The sequence below is a fragment of the Papaver somniferum genome, chromosome 5, assembly GCF_003573695.1.
Source record: "Papaver somniferum cultivar HN1 chromosome 5, ASM357369v1, whole genome shotgun sequence".
Classification (NCBI taxonomy): domain Eukaryota; kingdom Viridiplantae; phylum Streptophyta; class Magnoliopsida; order Ranunculales; family Papaveraceae; genus Papaver; species Papaver somniferum.
In genome coordinates this window covers 200150317-200170993 of record NC_039362.1, presented here as the reverse complement: position 1 = coordinate 200170993, position 20677 = coordinate 200150317, and the positions used below count along the sequence as shown (strand labels likewise).

General features: G+C 37.4%; 1 protein-coding gene, 2 non-coding genes and 1 pseudogene across 3 annotated transcripts; all 4 read left to right on the top strand.

The window, feature by feature from the left end:
• The first annotated feature begins 1953 nt into the window (after positions 1 to 1953).
• On the top strand, positions 1954 to 2035 carry TRNAS-UGA. Its single transcript has one exon. It is a non-coding gene; the product is annotated as a tRNA-Ser (tRNA).
• Positions 2036 to 2820: 785 nt separating this feature from the next.
• LOC113284724 lies at positions 2821 to 2941 on the top strand. The gene has a single exon (XR_003328347.1). It is a non-coding gene; the product is annotated as a U5 spliceosomal RNA (small nuclear RNA).
• Positions 2942 to 6608: 3667 nt separating this feature from the next.
• On the top strand, positions 6609 to 6751 carry LOC113285056 (annotated as a pseudogene).
• A 4059-nt stretch (positions 6752 to 10810) lies between these two features.
• LOC113284264 lies at positions 10811 to 14143 on the top strand. The gene is made up of 2 exons (XM_026533681.1): positions 10811 to 11337; positions 11746 to 14143. The coding sequence occupies exons 1-2, from the start codon at positions 11162 to 11164 to the stop codon at positions 12431 to 12433; spliced, it is 864 nt and encodes a 287-aa protein (XP_026389466.1). The 5' UTR covers positions 10811 to 11161; the 3' UTR covers positions 12434 to 14143.
• The last annotated feature ends 6534 nt before the right edge of the window (positions 14144 to 20677 follow it).

Here is a 20677-nt window from a genome sequence, read left to right as displayed (position 1 = left end):
ATTAACAAAAGAAAAAAAACAAAATTTTCGGCCGGCCTTCAGCCGCCTAATCAAATTTAGGTATCAATCAACCTTCTTTTTTTTTGATATGCGAAAGCCGGACCCAGGCCATTATCCGAACCCAGCCAGTTGGATTGGCTCCACTGTCAGACTCAACACCGCCAAACACACTATACAACTAATCTATACAAACCTTTATGGCGGGGATTGAACCCATGACTTTCTCTTTACTGGAGTTGATGGGATACCACTGAGTTATGCTATTGGACCCAGGTATCAATCAACCTTATATACAAAACTTATTCCCTGTCTACCGAAGTTCTAAAATAGAGATAATGAACCCATACTGACAAAATGATGTAAATGCAACTAAGTTAATACTAATTTTCTTAATGGGGAAAACAAATCCTTCACTTCGCGGCAAAATTTTCTCAGGAACGACCCTGCATACCCAGACACAACTTTGAAACCAATAATCGTTAGGTTCAAGTAACCCAGCTGCAAATACCAAAATAAAAAACAAGGAAATACCAAATCATTCTTTCGTGAATATTTCTCTCTTTGCAATAAACCAATAAAACCCCTTGAACCGAAGGATATTTGAAATATTACCTCGGATCTTGAAGATATCCACTAGATTTTTGGATAACTCATAAATATCTTCAAGATCTTCAGCAAACCTCTGGTTAACTCATAAATTTCAACAAATATGGGATTTTCTTCAGTGAAAACATTGATGAGAATCATGATCATCAACTTCATGGGAGTTCAAATGATATCTAGGGTCTCCTCTTTTCACCAACATAAGCAAAATCAAGTCCTCAAGACTTGTGTGGAAAAAACAGAAACAAGATTTGCCTGGTTGGAAGAACAAATCCCTATCCTAGCAGGGAGAGTCACTCTGATAGAAATTGTTACTTCTACTTCTCGCATTTACCAAATGAAATGCTTTAAACTTCCCAATAAAACATGCCAATAGCTCAACAAAATACAAAAAATTTCTTCCGGGGAAAGGATGCTAACAATCCCATAAAATATTATCTAAAAGCCTGAGAATCTATTATTAAGCTAAAAGAGCTAGGAGGGCTGGGGTTCATGAACATGAAATTATATAATAATGCCATGGTAACTAAAATTGGATGAAGACTAGCCACTGAAAGGACTCCACTGGTCTAAAACTATAACGACAAAGTATTTGAAAGATAAAAAAAATGTTCTCAACCTAAGTACTGAATCAAAGGCAGAGACTCCTGAATTTGGAAAGATATCCAGAAAAGAATCTGAGACATCCAAGAATACATCATGTGGAGTATTGAAAATGGTCACAATCACAATGTCATTTGGGTGGCCATAACTGATTTTATGACAAATAGATGGTTGTTACTGACGAAGGAATATCTTGTTCCAACCTCATCAAAAACAAAATTTTAATATTTTTTTACATATTCGCTCCTAAAACAAGAAAATTACAAACATACTAAGCCAACCACGCTTATCCTAAATTCCCTTCGTCCCTATTCATTCACCTTTACAAAGTAGTTACTCTGCATCCTACTCCTCGTCCTTTTTTACTTCTCATGTTTTCGTATCACTTATAAGACAAATCTCTCTTTCTCTTCTCCAGAAAACGAGGTGCAAACACCTCATATTATAAATTAATATGACTGAATCTCAGAAATTTGAGTCATTTGCAGCTACTAAGTTTATGCAAATCCAGATATAGGGATGATGGAGGATAGCTTCTAATCCCTCGTTTTTGCGGCTACGATTTATTGGAAAATGTGGCTATGAAATTTATACAAGTACTTAAGGCTATGTTAGCTGCCTTGAGACAAGTCTCACACATGATTATTATAGGATTTGATTCAAAAGCAATCTTCCACATAAAAATCTTAGCCCAGGCATCCTCCTGTACTAAATTACTAGCTTTTGTTGTAAACAAATCTAAAAACAGTCAATATGTCCGAGTGGTTAAGGAGACAGGCTTGAAATCTGTTAGGCTTCGCCCGCACAGGTTCGAACCCTGCTGTTGACGGCATTTTCTTTTGGAGAACATGTCCAACGGATTATTGCCAACTAAAAATTGCTGGTTCACTTGAGTCCCAAGGACACGTTTTAAGTTTTGGTTTTGTTCAATATCTTTGTTTGGAGTTGTTGATAAAGGATGTGCATCTCCTCAGTCCTCGCCTAGTGTCTCTTCTCATGCTCACATTCATATAGTAACAACCTAAGTTTCACTTGTACACATCTCGGCTGTCAATAAACTGATGCAGCATACTCTCACTGGTAGTGCTAGGATTGTGGCATTATGAGGGGGTGACAACTTATGGCTGGGTCTTGAGTTAAGGTCCACAGAATTGGCATTGTAATTGTAAACCACTTCTGAGAGTTCAAGTAGAATATCAACGGTGTTGTAAATTTTGGAATCAACACCTACAACCCATCATATGCAACATCAGCGACAACAACATGGAGAAACAAGTGAAGAAAACACATTTATTTGAAACACCATGACTAGTAAGGTATATCTTCACAAGCAAAACAAGGAACCAGAATAAGTATCAAGTTTTGGTTCATAACATTGAGATTGAAGCTGCTAATGTTGAGTAACCCAGGTATCTCAATGGTGTTGATGATTATGACACATCCTATTCTGATCAGCTTGTTGCGCCTGTAGTTATAGTCATGATTTTAGTGAAAGTAATAATATAAATCTAGGACTTCAGAGAAAAGGGAATAGTCCCACATGGACTAGCAAGCGAAACTCTCCTCAAAATGCTCTGTATAAGACTAGGACTCCACCCTCCCAAACAATTCATGCAGCCGTGCGGTAAGCACATAGCGAACTATTCTTTCGCCTTTTACTAAAGAATACCGTGTACTTGCCGTTTTTAAGCGGCATACGCCTATTTTTGGAGGGTTTCTCTTATCCTAGAGGAACCCAACAACTCTCAATACCAAATGTTTTGTTACAAAGGCTTAATGACTTTGTCCAAGTATGCTTGTCTGTTCTTACTAGGGGTGAGCAAAAAGACCGCGGTTCGGTGGATGATATACGTATCCAATCCACAGGTGAAACACAAACTGCTAGTGAGATTCTCAAATCCGCACTTTTAGCGGTTTGGTTGCGGGTGGATTTTGAAATCCGCAGATTCATCCACACCCAGAAAAATTGAGTTTAAGTGTTTTAGATTAGATTAGATATCTCTAATTTTGTTTACTGAGAGTAAGAGGTTCGTCTGCTTCAGAGAACATTTAGATCTGCAAAATCTTCTTGAAGAAACTGAAGGTTTTGAAGCTTGAAAACATGGGGTAGACTACATACTCTTCAATTGGTGCGTTGTGAGAACTACTGGCAAAAGAAGCTATGCCCTCCTCTTGATACTGAATATAAACACAAAACACGGTAGCAGTTAATTATCCGCCAAAGGTGGTCAATTGTGGACAAGAATCCTGCTAAAACACTAATCCACGAAATTTATCGTGTTGTTTGCCGATTCATAGAGGAAATTATTTGCCTGGCGCATTCGTTTTCAAAAACAAGGTGCTGCGTCAAATGATTAAAGATCACTACACTACACTTATCAGTTGCAGTGTTAATTAAGATTGCTACCTAGTAAGTATATATTGTACTCGTAATGTTGTGCAACAAAACTTTGGCATTTGCTTCATTGTTATTAATTTATTATCATGGGAGTGAGACAGTGAGTTAACATAAATAGAGAAATCAATTACCCATACAAAGGGATTTTCGCAGATAGGTGCAAACTTTTTTTTTTTGATACTAAATCCGCGGCTATTCCGCGTCCGGTCCGCATCACCCGTTGATCCACGGATGTTAAATCCGCGGGTGATTAGGTCGGACGCGGTTGAATTTTCCAAATCCGCAACTTTGACAGATTGGACGCGGGTGACCCCTAAACCGCATCCGTCCGTCCGTTGCACACCCCTAGTTCTTACATAAAACATGAAGCTAAATTATTTTGGAAAGCAAAAGATAATTGAGCACCCATTCATGTGGTAATGAGCTGCCTGGAGTCTGGACACTCATAGTCACGGAGAAAATCCTCCTGAACTTGGTTATGAAATGTCAACATATTGGAAACCAGTTCTCATATCTTTCTAAATTGTCCTTATGCAAGGTCAGTATGGTTACGTGTGAATATTAACATATCAACTGTTTTGCAGGATTTCAATTCTTTTCATGATTGGTTGGTAAGTTGGTTTTCAAGCCACACTAATACTCTGGGTAACAGTTTTGAAGATGAAGGTTATATTCGTAAACTTATGTGCACCGTCTGGTACATTTGGAAGGACAGATGCAACTTGGTTTTTCAAAATACAGAACCAAATGCTAATAGTACAATATCTAGAATTCAGACTTTGTTTCAGCAGTGTACCCTATCCTATTCTACTGCCTGGGAAAATGATAGCAATCATGCTATAGTAAAGACCTGGTTACCTCCTGGAACTGATTATGTGAAAATAAACATTGATACTTCTTATATGTATGATACTAAAAAGGGAAGTGTTGGACTGATTATTCGGGACTGTGCAGGTACTACACTAGGGGTCCAAGGTGTTAATCTAAATGAGGAAGTGGAAGCAGAATTTGGAGCTGAGTACTTTGAGTGCAAAGCTTTGTTATTGGCAGTTGAATGGATGGAGCATCTAGACTACAAGAAGGTGGTTTTTGAAATGGATTGTGACAATGTGGTGAACTCTCTGCAAAGGGTGGATTCTCATATACATTGGCATAACCAACATTTGCTTTCAGCTATTAAGAATAAATTTTCTAGTTTCAATTTCTGGTTTTGTAAGTCAGTTCATAGATTGAGTAATAGTGTGGCTCATTCTATAGCTGAAAAAGCAAGACTTGAAGCCAATAACTTTATTTATATGAACCACTATCCTCCTGATATCATTAAAATGACAGGAGATGACTATGTAAGTTTTTAAACCATTTAATGAATAATCCTTTAGTATCAAAAAAAAATAAAATAAAATATTGAACAGGGCTAAGCAATGCAGCTGATCCCCAACTTGACTACTACTCCCTTGAGAGAATGATGTCAATGCCACCAATGGTCCCTAAAAGTAATAAAATTAAATCAAGGCTATAAGGAAAAGTTGATTATAGGTTTCAAGTTTAAAGTTCCAACTCACCAAAGAATGTTAGTGCACTATCTCATCCAATGACCAATGCCTGGCGTGATCAATCGTCAAGTTTTTGTTCAAGATAAACTGCAATCTGAAATGAACAAAACAAATCTGTAAATATTTTCTAATAGAGTTATTTTCAAATCTATTATCAGGATTTCAAATTGTCAGTTATCCGTTTGCCCTGGAGGTGAGAGAGAGAGAGTGTTCTTCTCTCTGGATGGCGCTCCCATCATTAACATGAAACTGGTTTCATCATGTGCGTTCTTCTCTCTTATGGTTCCCACATAGAAAGCTTTCACGTTTGCCTGGATTTCAACCTTTGTGGAAAATGAAAATGGATTATATTTGATTTCTTCAGGACAAACTGTAGAGAAGTTGGATTGCATTATACATGTTGTCTAGATAACAAGTTACTTACTATAACTCACAGCCAGCCTGAAGTTCTCTCAAGGAGTCATCATAACTGGAAGTGCTCCTCAATTTGATTTATTAAACTTCCAAATTTGGCCAAAACATAATTCAAATAGTAGTACCTGGCTGACATTATATACTCCTGGTACTAGAATTATGGGAAAACACACACACACACACAAAAAAAGAGCAATTCAAATTTGGTTAACACAGGCCATTTGTACAAAGGAATTGTTTTGGTCACGAGTCTTGTGCTTTCAAACCAATTCAAGAGCACCTGAATTACAACTTCATTCAAAAAAATCCACATCTCCTTTATCTTTGCATTCAGAACGCTAAATGCTAAGTCGGGCTAAAATCTTGAACTGAGCGCATAACCACTCAACCCAACTGCAGTTTCAAAATAATGATATTCTGTAAATCCCTTCTTAATTATGTAATTTAGAAGGGATCTGCTCTTCATGCTATAGCATTTAAAGGGGTTTTTGAAAAAATTGAAGTCCTGCACCCAAGGTCTAGCGTACCATTTTGGAGGAACTCCAATTGGAAGATTTTTCTACTTTCAGAAAACGGGGTCCCGTAACCAAAATGAAAACTCTTTTTCACACTCCACCCAAGGTCTAGGTAACTTGGATAGACACCATGAAACCGTGTAAAGGGTTCGGTGACAACTTCCCAGCCAAAATCCTAATGATCGATCTGTTGTAGTGGTAGACACTGAAGCTCTGCCGTCTTACAGAAAACTGGATTGTTAGATGTATAAAATATTTCTGTGACTCTCAAATACCATTTTCCCTCATTATCGAACACCAAAATGTTGTGCGAGCGTAAAAACCTAGCACCATTAATGCACTTATACTGTTAACTAATTCTGTAGACTGCTTTTCAGAAGTTACCAATTCAAAAGCAATCATCTCCCACACACTCCGGTACAGCATGGCTCGTACTGTTGTGAAAAAGATTATTAATAATAATCAGCAATAAACAGAAGGAAAACAAACCTATAAGAGGAGCTTGAAATGCGACTAGAAACCATACTTACCTGGACGGGGTCTATGGATGATCAAGAAGGGTCATGGCCTAGGTTAGTGACTTCCATTGCACTTTGGAAGGGTGCTCGCCTAAGATCTCCCCACTGAGGGAGAGTCTACGTCATAATTTGTTCCATTGCACTGCAAATACAAACTTTAACCAAATGATATGCAGTTTCTCCACGCGTTGCACTACTGCAAAGTCCTGGCAATGTTAAACATTTTGGATTCGGAGCTCTCAAAAAATGACTAGCACTAGTATATCAATTATGATTTTCGTTTTGTACATAGCGAGCCAATTTAGCTTAAGGCAAACCATCTACTGAAGAAAAAGATCTATTTTCATTCAACTTGAACTGCACAGCCTGTGACACTCGATCCAAGCTGAAAGTAGGGGAGAATACATGGAGAAGAATCAATGAGGTGCCCACCTTATCTACATCACAGACTAGACGAAGAATAATCCAGGTTTGAGTATTCTGATACTTGTTCCCATGTTATAATAGGTATGGTCTGATACAAATACATCTCTGTGCTGGAATTGCGTAAGAAATGTTAACATTTTGGACGCCTGTTGTTGCTCAGCGTTTGTGTCTGTGCTTTCGAAACATGTCTAGTTAGCATCTCAATAGAAGTTATTTTTGTAGAGCGTTCCAATTTAGCATAAGGCAACAAATTGAAATGTACCAGACAACCAACCATGAAAAGGTCTACTGAAGAAAAACGAAGAACTAGTTCTAGTTCATTCAACCATGAGAATAGTATAAAATTCTTTCCACATTGTGCTTGTAATATAACTTGTTGCAAAAAAAAGAGTGAGCTCATATGGGCGGGCACAAATTCTTCAGAGATTGTAATATAACTTGCTCAAAAAAAAGAGACAAATCATCCGGGCACAAACAAATTCTTGAGAGAGAGAGAGATCTGAAAGTTATGGGAACCCTTTCCACATTGTGCTTGTAATAAATATCATTGCTCGGAAGTTTAGTGATTGTCTATCATATTTAAGCAGATAAATTTCTTTCTAACAGCGCAATGCGGGACTATAAATAACTTGGGATTCCTGACTTTGAATCTTTAGACTACTGTATCAGTATCTATCAACTATCAAGTCTGTCTTGCCTTGGCCAGTGGAGAGGCTAATGATGCATCATCTCTTGGTCTAAAATTAATTTGGTATGAGATGAGTTCATGTAGAACCTTGAATACTAGCAAGAGGATTCCGCATTGGCTTCTGGTTTATTTATTTAAGCCTCTTATTCCGGTGATTAACTAGAGTTTTTGTGGCATCGAGTACTAGCTTATCTACACTACCCTCCAATTTAACTTCAAAAGTAAATTGATTGAATGAGAAAAACATTGGGAATTTTAACAAACTGCCACACTTGCAAATCCCGATTCAAGAAACTGCCACCATTTTTTCAGAGTTTATTTAATGCCACAACCGTTAGCACTAACGCCTTGGACCCACATGATTGGTAAATTTTTTTTGACTTTGTCAAGATTACTTACACGTGTCTTATATGGACGGCTCAAGATGTCGTGCACGAGATTATTACACGTAGCACATGCTAAATGACTACTTTATCCTTCGTGGGATTGAAAACAGTTTGTATCGTTTCATTTTTCTTCTAGTTTTTTCTCTTTCTCTCTGTCCGCTCTGTTCTCTAGTGGAAGAAATTAGGGTTTGAGTCAGTTTTCAGCGGGATTTTGCTTAGGTTTAGTGTCTGAGTAAAGGATTTTAGTAAAGATCGAGATTCAGAACAAGAAGGGGAAGGACAAGCAGCAGGTATGGTATGATTGCAAACCCTAATTTCGTTTTTCTGGGTTGAATTAGGGGTTTTCTCTTAGGTTTCTGTTTCTCTTTCTTGTACTTTTTTTCTCTTGCTCTATGTCCGCTCTGTTCTCTAGTGGAAGAAATTAGGGTTTGGGCCAGTTTTCAGCGGGATTTTGCTTAGGTTTAGTGTCTGAGTATAGGGTTGGAGAGCTGAAGATGAAGAAGAATAACGGGAAGGACAAGCAGCAGATATGGTACGATTTCAAACCCTAATTTCGTGTGTTTGATGAATTGATGAATTTTATTTTAGGAGTTTTCTGTGTGAAGTGTGGAATTTTTAAAACCCTAATTTCGTGTGTTTGATGAATTGATGAATTTTATTTTAAGGGTTTTCTGTGTGAAATGTGGAATTTGATGAATTTTATTTTGTTTGTTCATTTGCAGTGATTATACATATTATTCATATAGAGATATCAGTGTGTTTGATGAATTGTATTTTGTTTTTTACAGTGATCATACATATTATCCATATAGAGATATCAGTGTGTTTGTTTTGAATAGTAAACTTAATTTGCTATTCCCTCACATGGATAGAGATAGAATTGACCTTAAGGAATTTGAGCAGATGTTGCGTGTTAAGTTGCATATTGATGAAACAGAAATTCCAAATTTATATTGGACCATAGACCCATGTCTGCCTGAGTATTTGATTACAAATGAAGACTTGTTTAAGTTTTGGGAGCATGCTGTACCTGATGATAAAGGCTTCATATGTCTACGAATGAGTGTAATGAATTCAGAATTTAGGAATGATAATGACTTCATTAAGGCACTATTGTAGATGAATGTCACCAGTTGATAACTTTAATCATGATTACTGGGTTGATGAAGTAAACAACACTGCTGCAGGGGATAACACTGATGCAGGGGATAAGGCTGATGCAGGGGATAAGACTGATGCAGGGGACAATAGTGATGATGATGAGGACAATGTGGTGCTAGAGAACACTACTGTAGATGAATGTCACCCCATTGAAGATCCAAATGCTCCACCAATCTTTGACAGTGATGAAGAGAATGATATTGATTATGAAGATATTGTCAAGACATACAAAGTTGGAGATGAAGGCAGTGATTCAAGCAGTAGTGAAGAAGACAATGAAGAAGGTATGCTATTACTGTGTAGTGTTTATAATTTTTTGTTTATTTTTTACATGTACTAACACTTTGATGTTGATTGCAGTTTCTAATGATGACAAGAATAATGATAAGGATAATGATGGTCCTGAAGTAAATGATGATAAATATTGCATCTAGAGTACATCCAGGGACAAACCTTAGACTCATGACTTCCTTGTTCACATGTTGGACATAGATCTGGGGTAGTTTGCTGTCTAAATTTGCTGCTGCTGCTGCTGCTCTTGCTACTACTACTGCAACTGTTACTACCTGGAGAGTTTATAACCTTTTGGCTCATTTTTATGTGTTGAACTTCTGAAGAAATTGAGTAATGAAGAGTTTGGGATCTTCATTAGTATATATAGAGCTTCAAGATGATGAATAAGACCGTTATAAATCCAGGTAAAATATGGATCGTCGATTTTTTCTCTTAGATTGATCCCACGTGTATTCCGACCGTTAGCAAATCTTGCACGTTTTTCTCACGTGCACCGAGTCACGAGTTAACTCACTACTCTATAGCCGGTTTAACTCAATCCCAGTTAACTGATTAACTCAATCCCTGTTAACTGATTCAGGGGCTTCTATGTAATTTTGTACGGTTTATTTAATGCCACGTATGCACTAATAGAGACCAACAACCGTTAACCGTTATCTCAAAAAAACGGGATGAAAAAAGTCAAGAGTATGGCATTTAATAAACTCTGAAAAAAACGGTGGCATTTTCAGAATCTGCATATTGGGAGTGTGACACTTTATTAAAATCCCCAAAAACATTCTGGATTACAAAGGCAAATCTGGACCGCCACTTAAATAAGCTAATTTAGTCAAGCTTCGTTTGTATTTGTAGATTAATTATATGAAATTCTTATTTGATTGCTTATCAATGGATAATACTTTTCCGTCCTGCAAAAAAATTTATCTATCAATAACATCAAACCAGAAAATAAAATTGAGGTCATTGGTATGTTTGTGTGCGTCCGCTATCCAAATTTTAACCTACAAAATGTTCTCAGTTGGTTGTGAAAATAATGTAGCGTTCCCATTTTCCCTCTTCCTACTTGCAAAGCTAACTTCTGTTGCAATTGCCAAACCCCTACATCAGCTTAAACCGTCAAACAGTGTAGAAATAAAATCAAGCGACACAAATCAGACATTAACAAAATCACAGTAGCCCCAATATCACTATATCACCAAAAAATCTTCACAACAGAAATAATTTGTACAATACCAATTTTACCCCTGGACGAGGATAAAATTGTCTATAAAGACGACTTCCCCCCTCTCTGTACTCTATACTCTTCCCCCCCTTCTCCCTGTTTCAAGATGCTCTGTTTTTTCTCTGTTTCAGAGAGATCATAACCTTAAAAAAAAACACTCGTTAATGGCAGAATTATAAACCAAAACCCTACTCATCTTCATAAAATCTTAATCTCTTTTGATCGATACATAAAACCCATATCTTAGAGAGACCTCTCGAACAATCTCATTTCAAGAATCATCTTTCATTGGATGATCATTGTCCATTCTTTCTACATACAGATAGAAATTTACAGGAAACAAATTTGATTCGTGGGTGATTTTACTGTGTTTTCCACCAATGGATAAAGGGAAAGCTAAAATGGTTGAAGACGAGAAAGAAAAGGAGGAGGAAGAAGTTCCAATGGATGTTGATGGTGATGAATCAAAACAGTGTAATGAAGAGATTGGAGTTCAGAGTAGTAATCAAAGTGCATTAGATACAATGAATTCTTTGCAGAGTTCTTTACCAACTACGTAAGTACTGATTTTCTTGATTCTTGATTTTGGGAGGGCATTTGCCCCCTTTTGAATAATGAGGATTAATGGTGGTGAACCTTGATTCGGAATAGGTTTCAATAAAATTTAGAGATATAGGTTTGTTTTTCTTAATAATTTGATTCAAAAGATTGTATCTTTTTGATAAATTTAGGGTTTTGGAAGAAATGGGTTTCTGAATCTTGATTCAAAGATTGAATCTTTTTGTTATATTTAGGGTTTTTAGAAGAAATGGGTTCCTGAAACTTGATTCAAAGATTGAATATTCGAAGTTTTAGTCTTTATTTTTGTTCAATAAAGGATCCAGCATAATACATGGGGGGGCATTTGCCCTTTGAAAGCCTATCTTGTTTTGTACTTCTAAAGGCTTGAGTTGTTTGATTGCAGGAAAGGAACTGCAACCTCAGATGAAGCAAACCCAAGGAAACGCAAACCTGGTATACCTAACTTTTTCAAGTGTGGTGAGAAGTCTTTGAAGACAAGTAGTGGTGAAGGACGAAGAACAGAGATGTATAAAAGAACAGTACCTCCAATGACAGATGCAAGCAGTCCCAAAGGCAACACTGAGAATACGGATTCGTCAGCAACTCTTGTTCAGGATCGTGCACCAAAGCCTCCACCAGGGAAGTCGAGGTTCAGTCACGAGTCATCATCTTCGTCTCCTAAGCCACCTTCTTGTGCATCTTTCACTAGTCATTTGTTCGCAGATCCATCTAGAGCAGTTGGCGCTGGAAAAGGCAATAGTAGGCTTGACAACTCTTCTACACGGGAACATGTATCTGGATATACAGTTGTCAAAAGAGGGCGGTTCACGATGACATCTTGGCTATCGTGTTTTCAGCCTTCAACTGCTAGTGGTGACAATGATCGTAACAGAAGGCCTAACAGCTCTTCTACAAATGCACAGTCTACAAATACTGCTGCTGATGGTGCCAGTGATCGTAATATAAGGCTTAACAACACTTCTCCAGATTTGTCCTCTGCAGTTGCTGGTGATGATGCTGATCGTGATAGAAGGCCTGACAGTTCTTCAAGCTCGAGTAACAAAGAAGGGGACGGTGCACCACAGAAGTAGCTAGCTGCCGCTACTCTATTTTAGCTTCACATTTATTTCTCCCACTGCTAGTTCTTGGTTATCAAGCTAACTGTGATGGATTGGTCCCTTATATGATGTTGAACTCTCTCTCTGCCTCTAGGATATAAGATAGAAATACAACACTTTTTTGAGATTCATACTTTTCTAGCTCAAATGAAAGAACTGATACTTCCATTTTTCAATTTCAATTGATTTACTTGTTCAGTAAATAGTCGACGATTGTCAACCTGCACAAAGTTGTTTAAGTAGAGCTTTATTGAATGAATTTTTGTTAGAGAATGAAATACAAGCTAGTTCACATACTCTGGGGTACTTCAATGGATGTCAGAAATCTACTATACAGTATTTTGCAACAGATTGTATGTGTTGGACTAAGCCGTAAGATTGAACTAAGCCGCCTGTAACACCTGCTGCCCTGAAACACCCATGTTGAACTCAACTGGCTAAAGACTGGTTGACAAACTCTTGCAAGACTGAACCAGGTTACAGGAAACCCCAGTGTTGGAATTGCCTCAAATTCTACTTATCTGTCTATGAATCTCCTGTAGAAAAATGGTGGAGCCTCAAATTATAAGATGAACACCAAACACTGACTATGATTGCTTGAGACAATTAAGCTCATGTTTCCCCCGAGACCTGACATTACGAAATCAATCATCCTTTCTGCACTTAACTAGGTCCCCGAAACACCACCACCAATGCTGGAATTGCCTAAAGTTTAATGTATGTGTCATTCTCCGATTATGCATCTCCAAGTTCCCTGCAGAGAAATGCTGGAGTCTTGGACTTCATGCGCTGCAGACTTCATCACTATGATGCACTTCCTATACATTTTCCGCAGGTAAATGCGGATCCTCAGCCTTTGTCCCTGTCAAGCAATTATACATAATCAGTGTAGGAGTTCACCATCTTGTTGTGGTTTAGGCTTGTGTTTTCAATTTCCTGTAAGCATTCAGTTTTGTTTTCCTGGTTGTTTTAGTCATTTCGTATACAAGATCAAATGGAAAACACATTTTCTATCCACAAGCATTGGTATCTTCCTATACATTTTCCACAAGCATCAACACACAACCAATTTTCGTGTAAATTAAACCAAATGGAAACAAGACTAGGACATAAGTTTATCGCATCCGTCAAACTTCCCCCATTCAATTCTTCAGATTTTCTTTTTCTTCGATTCCAACCTTAAACTCAATCAGTTTCATCACAAAACACTTCAAATTTCTTAACCCCTAATTCTTAAATAAACTGGAATGAACCCAAATCCAAATCTCATAGAAAGTACATCTCCATCTCAAATCTACTAACAAACCCATCTCTCTAACTCCCAAATTCCTCACAAAACACATCACCATTAACCAATTCATCCCCTTCAATGTCAACAAAAATTAGACAAATTTCTCATCACCAATGAAAAATCAACCATTCCTATCAAAATCTTCAGCTCCATCCTCCTCCCAAGTATACCCAAACATGATGTCTACCCTCCCTTACAAATGAAGAAGAAGAAGAAACAAATCAAACCCTGATATGACGAAGAAAGGAAGGGTTTTGTGATGTAACATGTGAGCACAGAGAAAGGGGTTTCGAATTTCCTCCATCGATTAATATTATCCTGTATCAAAGAATGAGCACAGAAATTAGGGTTTTAGAATCGAACTTACAGGTTTTAGGGGGGAACTGGTCTTCTCTGAGTTCACTCGGGTGAGAGGATATGAAAATGTAGAGATTCTATTCCTAGCTTAATTGGGGGCCAAACATTTTAATTGGGGCCTTGCACTAGAAGACAAAAAAAATCACCCAATCTTAATTTGGATCACCCCTTAAAAAATATTTTTAAAATGACTAAAATGTCTCTAAATAATTAGTGGATTTAATTAAAGTTTAGTTCTTTTCTTTTTTCCAGACTTTTTTGTCTGCAATTTTGTGTCTGATTTTTTTTTTGGCCCAGATCTGTATGAAAAGTCGTCATGATATTGAAAAATTTCACTGACAACCCTAAACAGTCGTTAATTTTTCGACTGTTTAAGTGACGACTCTAAACTGTCGAAGATTCATTAATGGCGGAAATGTACGACAGTTTTGGGTCGTCATAAAAATGATCAATTCCCTGACGACCCTTTGGAAGGGTCGTTACTGTTTTGGTTATGCATTTGACGACTTAAACAGTCGTTAATGTTTTAGAAGTGTCGTTATAGACTGTCGTTAATCTTTAAAAATAGTCGTTAGTGTATGACAGTTTAGAGTCGTTATTGTTTTGATCATGATGTATATGACGACCCTAAACTGTCGTTAATGTTGGTGAAGGGTCGTTAATGAGGGTCGTTACTTGAAAAAAAAATATTAATCAAGAATAAAATAGTATATTCATCTTCCGATTTTTACACCCCTGAAAAATTTGGGGGGCAAACAAAATTCCGTGGCCCCCAATTAAGCTAGGATTCTATTCTAATGACGGCAAGTCTTTCAAATTTCAAGGATATAAATCCGGGCGTGTGCTTGAAAATGGGCCTAAGGCGTGTGTACCTATCCATATCCCGATACTAGCAGTCTAGCATTCTGTAATGGGCCTAATGGCTTTGTACACGTCGTATTACAAGAACGATCATTTGGGGCATACAGGATAATTTTTGGGCATATACAATAAGACAAAAAGGGGTTGAAAATAATATTTCTAGGCTATTCCTTATCCAACCTATTTTCATAAATGCGAAAATACACTTATGTGATTAGTGTTAAATTAGTATTAATTTGATTAATTAGTTGCTAATGATTGTAGTTAGTTTAGTGTTAATTTAGGATAATAAATTTTTTTTTTAAAGATAGTGAGTTATTTTAGAAAAAGAAGAAGGAGGAAAGAAGAAGAAGAGGAGGAGGAAAAAAAAAATTGTTCTTTGTGATCTTTGTGATTATTGAGAGATGTGTGATACAAATTCGAGTGAGGAAGGTGAATCTTCATCACGTAAAGCTAAGAAAATACATATCAATTACGATGGAGATCCAAACATGGCTTATTTGTTGGGTTATGAAAATGATTTTACCCAAACTCAACTTTTTTCTCAAGCTCAAGATGATGATGACTTTATGGAGCCAAATCCCAAAGATGAGTACATGAATGAGGAACCCAATGCTAATAAAACACAGGTATGGTTGTAGACGTTGTTTAATTTCCGTTTTGTAGCTTGATTTCATCAAAAGTTATGATTTTTGCAAGTAGTTCGGCGCAACAGAGTTTAGTTCGGCGGATAAGATGTATGCCGAACCTTAATAAATAAGAACAATTCGGTTTATGCGATTGAGATATATATACGCCGAACTGTCATTCAATTATTTTCGCGCCAAATAATTTTCATGGTTCGACTTAAATATGATGTGCTAATATAAGCCGAACCTTATACAAAAAAAATTATGAGTTACAGTGTAATGTTCGGCTTACAATCTATCCAGCCGAACATTAATTTTTGTTTTCATAAATTTCAAATCTTATGGTTCGGCTTATAATTTAGTGCCCAATAAGCCGAATCCATGTTTGACAAGTAGTTCGGCTTTATAAGTCAAACAAGAATTAGCCGAACCTTTAGCTCGGCTTTCATAGAGTACTGCGTGTGAGCCGAACCTGACCCAAAACCTGTGCGATATTGTTGTAGATTGTTCCTGAAATGGAAACTATGGAGGATCAACCACCGCTTGTTGATGTCATTCATGAAGATACTAAAGATCACTTCCAAACTGACTTGGTAGGTAACGCAGTTTATGTTTTTATTAATTTTCAAGTATGTTGTATGCAAAATCATTAATAAAACTTAATTTTTGTACTTGTGGATATGTAGACGTGGAAAACTAAAGAAAAAGTTGTTAAATGGGTTGAGGAACATGCTTGGAAAATCAATTGCGTCCTAGTTAAAGGTAGACACAGCCCAAAGGAGCGGATTGAGATGATTTGTGAGAGAGGTGGGAAGAAAGTAAGCAAGAAGAAAAAAGGTGTGTCGTATGTTGGGAAAACCGGGAAAAAATATAAGACTAAAACAAGGAAGATAAATTGTCCCTTCAAGATTGTCTTAAATTGGAACATAAATGAAAAAGTTTTCAAAATGAATGAAGATATGGATTGCCGTCATAACCACCCACGTCCAAACGATCTTCATGGACATTATAGAGCCGGAAGACTCAAATCTCATGAATATGCGGAGGTAGATAAAATGACACGAGCACTTATGCCACACAGAAAAATTCTTAGCAAGTTGAAGGCGGATGATAAGAACAACAAGACTACGTTGCAACAAATCTATAACGCGAGAAGTACTTTGAGAAGAAAGGATTTGCAAGGTAGGTCGGTGATGCAACAAAAGAAGAACTATGCTTGCCAAAAGAAATTGGATGAATTCGGCCATGTGACTCACCTTTTTATTGCCCATCCGGAATGTGTGAAGTTGGCGTTATGCTTCCCACAAGTTCTCATATTGGATTGCACTTACAAGACCAATAAGTATGAGATGCCTTTGATGAACATTGTTGGTCATGCATCAACCAAGTCACCTTTCACCGTTGCTTTTTGTTTTTTGCATGATGAGTTGAAAGAAATCTATGTCTGGGCATTGGAACAAGTGAAGTTAATCTTCCGGGAGGATGCTCTTCCAAAGGTCATTGTAACCGACCAAGAGGCGGCATCAATGTTTGCTATAAGGAAGGTATTTCCGAACGCGCAAAACTTTCTTTGTACCTTTCATGTATGGAATAATATTAGGAAGAAATGCCAACCGATAATTCAGCCGCTCAAGTTGAAAGAGCTAGAGGTGATTGCTAAATTACCGGATGGAGAACGAGAAGTGAAGAAGAAACAATTCAAGAAAGCATATGAGGCTAATGAAATGATGTGGGCATGTTTCTCCAACGATTGGGATGCTTTGCAATGGTCAATCACCGAATAAGTGTATGAAGAAAGTGTTGCAAAACTCATTGCGAATTGGGACGTCAAATACCCGGAAATTATTATATATTTACGCAAGAAATTCTTGGATACCAACAAACATAAATTTGTTAGTGCATTTAAAAACCACCACAAGCACTTCGATAACCAAGCTACAAGTATGGTAGAGTCGGCTCACTATCGTTTGAAGAGGAATCTATTTGGGTGCCTGGACACGTTCGTCATGATATTTGATGCAATGGAAGACTATTTCATGAGTGATGCCATAAGAATTAAAACGTTATTCTAAAAAAGTCTAATGATGAAGCATGATGATTTCCCGGAATCTTTCCGCTAATTCTGAACGCGTACGATGTTTAGGATTTCCATCTAACCGAAAATGGAATTCTTTTACTTTTTTCTAAATCATCGAATAAGGCACATCAGGATGTTCACCATAAATACGATAAGTCTGTATGAAAGCTCTAACAAGCAATTTATCATCTTCTACGGTGAATGGTTCCATGAATTAGTATAGAAGGGAACAATGAGTTAAGTAGACCCAATGCTATGAATATAATACTATATATAGAAAAGCCACAACGGATCTATTTTTTGGACAAAACAAAAAATAACAGTTGTATTTTACAGAAATCAATGTAATGTTCGTCTCATATAACGATTTCGTTATCAACTGAACTTGTTGAATTAAGGGTTCGGCTTATTCGAGTCTAGCATAATAAGCCGAATCAGATGCGCAGAAACCTAAAATTTGTTAAAGAAAATGGGTTCGACAACTACGAAAATAATAATTTGAGCCGAACCATTGAAAAATACATTAAAACATATTATTCAAGGTACTTAACCGAACAACTGTATTTAACAAAACATAACAAACTAAGTGTACTTCACGACTCATAACAAAGAAAGTGTACTTAAGAAAGAAATAAATCCAGTCATTCAAGGAAGTTTACACATCCAAACATATAGTTCACTGACCACGACCTCTTTTCCCTTTAGGACGTACATTCTCGTCCTCTTCACCAGTTGGCCCGCCCCTAGCAGCTCGACTTGAGCCTTCACCTTCTTGTCGTGGCCTCTTGCTCGTCGGCTTTTTTTTCTGGTCTATTCGATTCTTTTCCTTTGTTTATGACTGCATCCCACTGGTTGTACCAATCCTCTTGCTCCTCCACTGTCATCTTAGTTTTGCAAGAAATTCTTTTCTTCAAATTTCTTAACAACTCCTTACCCGCCGCAACCTGGTTCCATATGTTATGTCGAAGAAATTAAATATTTAAGAATTAATAATTAAAAAAGTAATAATTGAAGACATCGCTTACCATTGTTTTATACGCCTTTTGAATGTCCACGGCCTTGGACTTCTTTTTGGCAACCTTTGCCTTCTCCCTGTCAGCTACAACTTGGCTTTCTCTATTAATAATAAGGGGATGTGAAATTTCATTATGCCAATCCATGTAGCCCGACTCAACTTGAGGAGGACCATCACCCAAAATTTGTAAGTGATTCATATTTAATTTGTTGGCTTCCAACCTTCTACAGTAATCTAAGGTTGGTTCTGGATCATATTTGGGGCACCACGAAGAGGTGGTGCTTTTGGTTCCATTGGAACCCAATGCCAACAACTTGAACTTATCGTTAACCACTGGGAGCGTTTGGATAGATCCTAATTGACGTAGTACTCGACGAGGATCATATATTACAAAACCACCAGGATAAAATAAAGGTCTGTAGTACATACCTATCGGCACATGATTATCTTGAACAACATAATCTTCTTGAACATCTGTCAAATATGGGTCAAATACGACGTCACTCCCATCCAAAGAGTCTAACTTCTCTCTCAAGTCAATAAACTCTTGTTTCTTATTTCTTTTCTTGGTTTCCTCATACTCATATCGATCAGTTTTTGGCATTGTATTAACCCAAATTTCATTTACTTTGGCCAATTTCAATTTCGGAAAATGGTCATACACCCACACCTACATAAATAATGCAAGAATGCTCAAAATATCCTCCAACAAAGAAACTGAATTCCTATTGTTAATCAAGAATTATGGGAATATTCACAAAAAAAAATATGCTTGGTTTTCCTCTAAACTATAAGGGTTCGGCGCAAAAGTAAAAATAAAGTATCCGCCGAACCTTCACAGTACAAGGATCGGCTTGTATTGTAGGTTTACTTTTGAGCCGAACTTGACACTGAACTACCAATATTTTGTTTAAAAAAAAATTAACAAAAAATTCAAATTTAATGAAGATAATTACATGAAGCATAGTGAAGTTTCCTCCAATGTTTGGAGTTGCCAACCTAGATGCTTGTGCGAGTTGATTGAGTAGGTAAGCAAGTGACGTTGTCCCCCAAGCATAAATGTTAACGGAGTCAACATCCTTGAAAAATTGGAGATATTGAGCACTCACCTTGTTCCCATAAAGGTGTGGAAAGATATCTTTTCCAAGAGTGTACAACATATATGCTGTTGCAGTTTGCTTCACTAACTCCTCAGTCATCACCAACTTTCCATCTTTAACCCTCTCTGTTGTATCCGAAAAATAGTTTTTCAACCTCAACAACTTGAACTTCTTGTTTTCTTGTTGGGTGCACCTTTATTATCATGGATAGAAGTGACATCTCTCACAGAACAGCAAAACTCTACTTCGGTTATTGATCTTGGCCAACCTAGAGTTTCCTCCGCCAACTTATACAACTCATCCCAACTCATATTATAAAACACTGCATCCACGCTTTCACCGGTGACACTAAGGCCCGTAATCTTATTCGCGTCGTCAGGAGTGATTGTCATCTCACCAAAGGGGAGATGGAATGTGTAAGTCTCAGGAGCAAATCTTTCGGTAAAGGCGGAGGACGTCACTCTATCACATTCCTGATGACCATATCTAACGGCAAGCCATAAACCAGAGGCTTGCAATATAGCAATCACCTCAGGTACCTCTTTAAACAAATCCCTATGTGCATCCCTTTGATGTCTCAAAACTCTGACTGCACGACAATGGTAAGGAGTCTCTTATATCCCCTTAGGACAAGATTCTCTGTAACCAATCAACACTTTTCCTCCGTCGGCTGGAAGACCTTGTGGTAAACCATCCTCTCGTGCATCTATTACATCATCATCAGGAATGTGAAACCCAACAACACGAGGTGTAGCATCTTGCTTCTCTGGTTTGTTGTTGTTCTTCCACTTCAGGTTGTTCTTCCACATCTGGTTGGTCTTCCCGGTTTTTCATTTTACCATTTTGGTTCCTATATATGGTACAAAAACATAAATAAGTATAATTCT

Coding starts and splice junctions, on each gene's coding strand:
- LOC113284264 (XM_026533681.1), top strand. CDS start 11,162: ATGGATAAAGGGAAAGCTAAAATGGTTGAAGACGAGAAAGAAAAGGAG. Junction 11,338..11,745: donor CAGAGTTCTTTACCAACTAC/GTAAGTACTGAT, acceptor GTTTGATTGCAG/GAAAGGAACTGCAACCTCAG.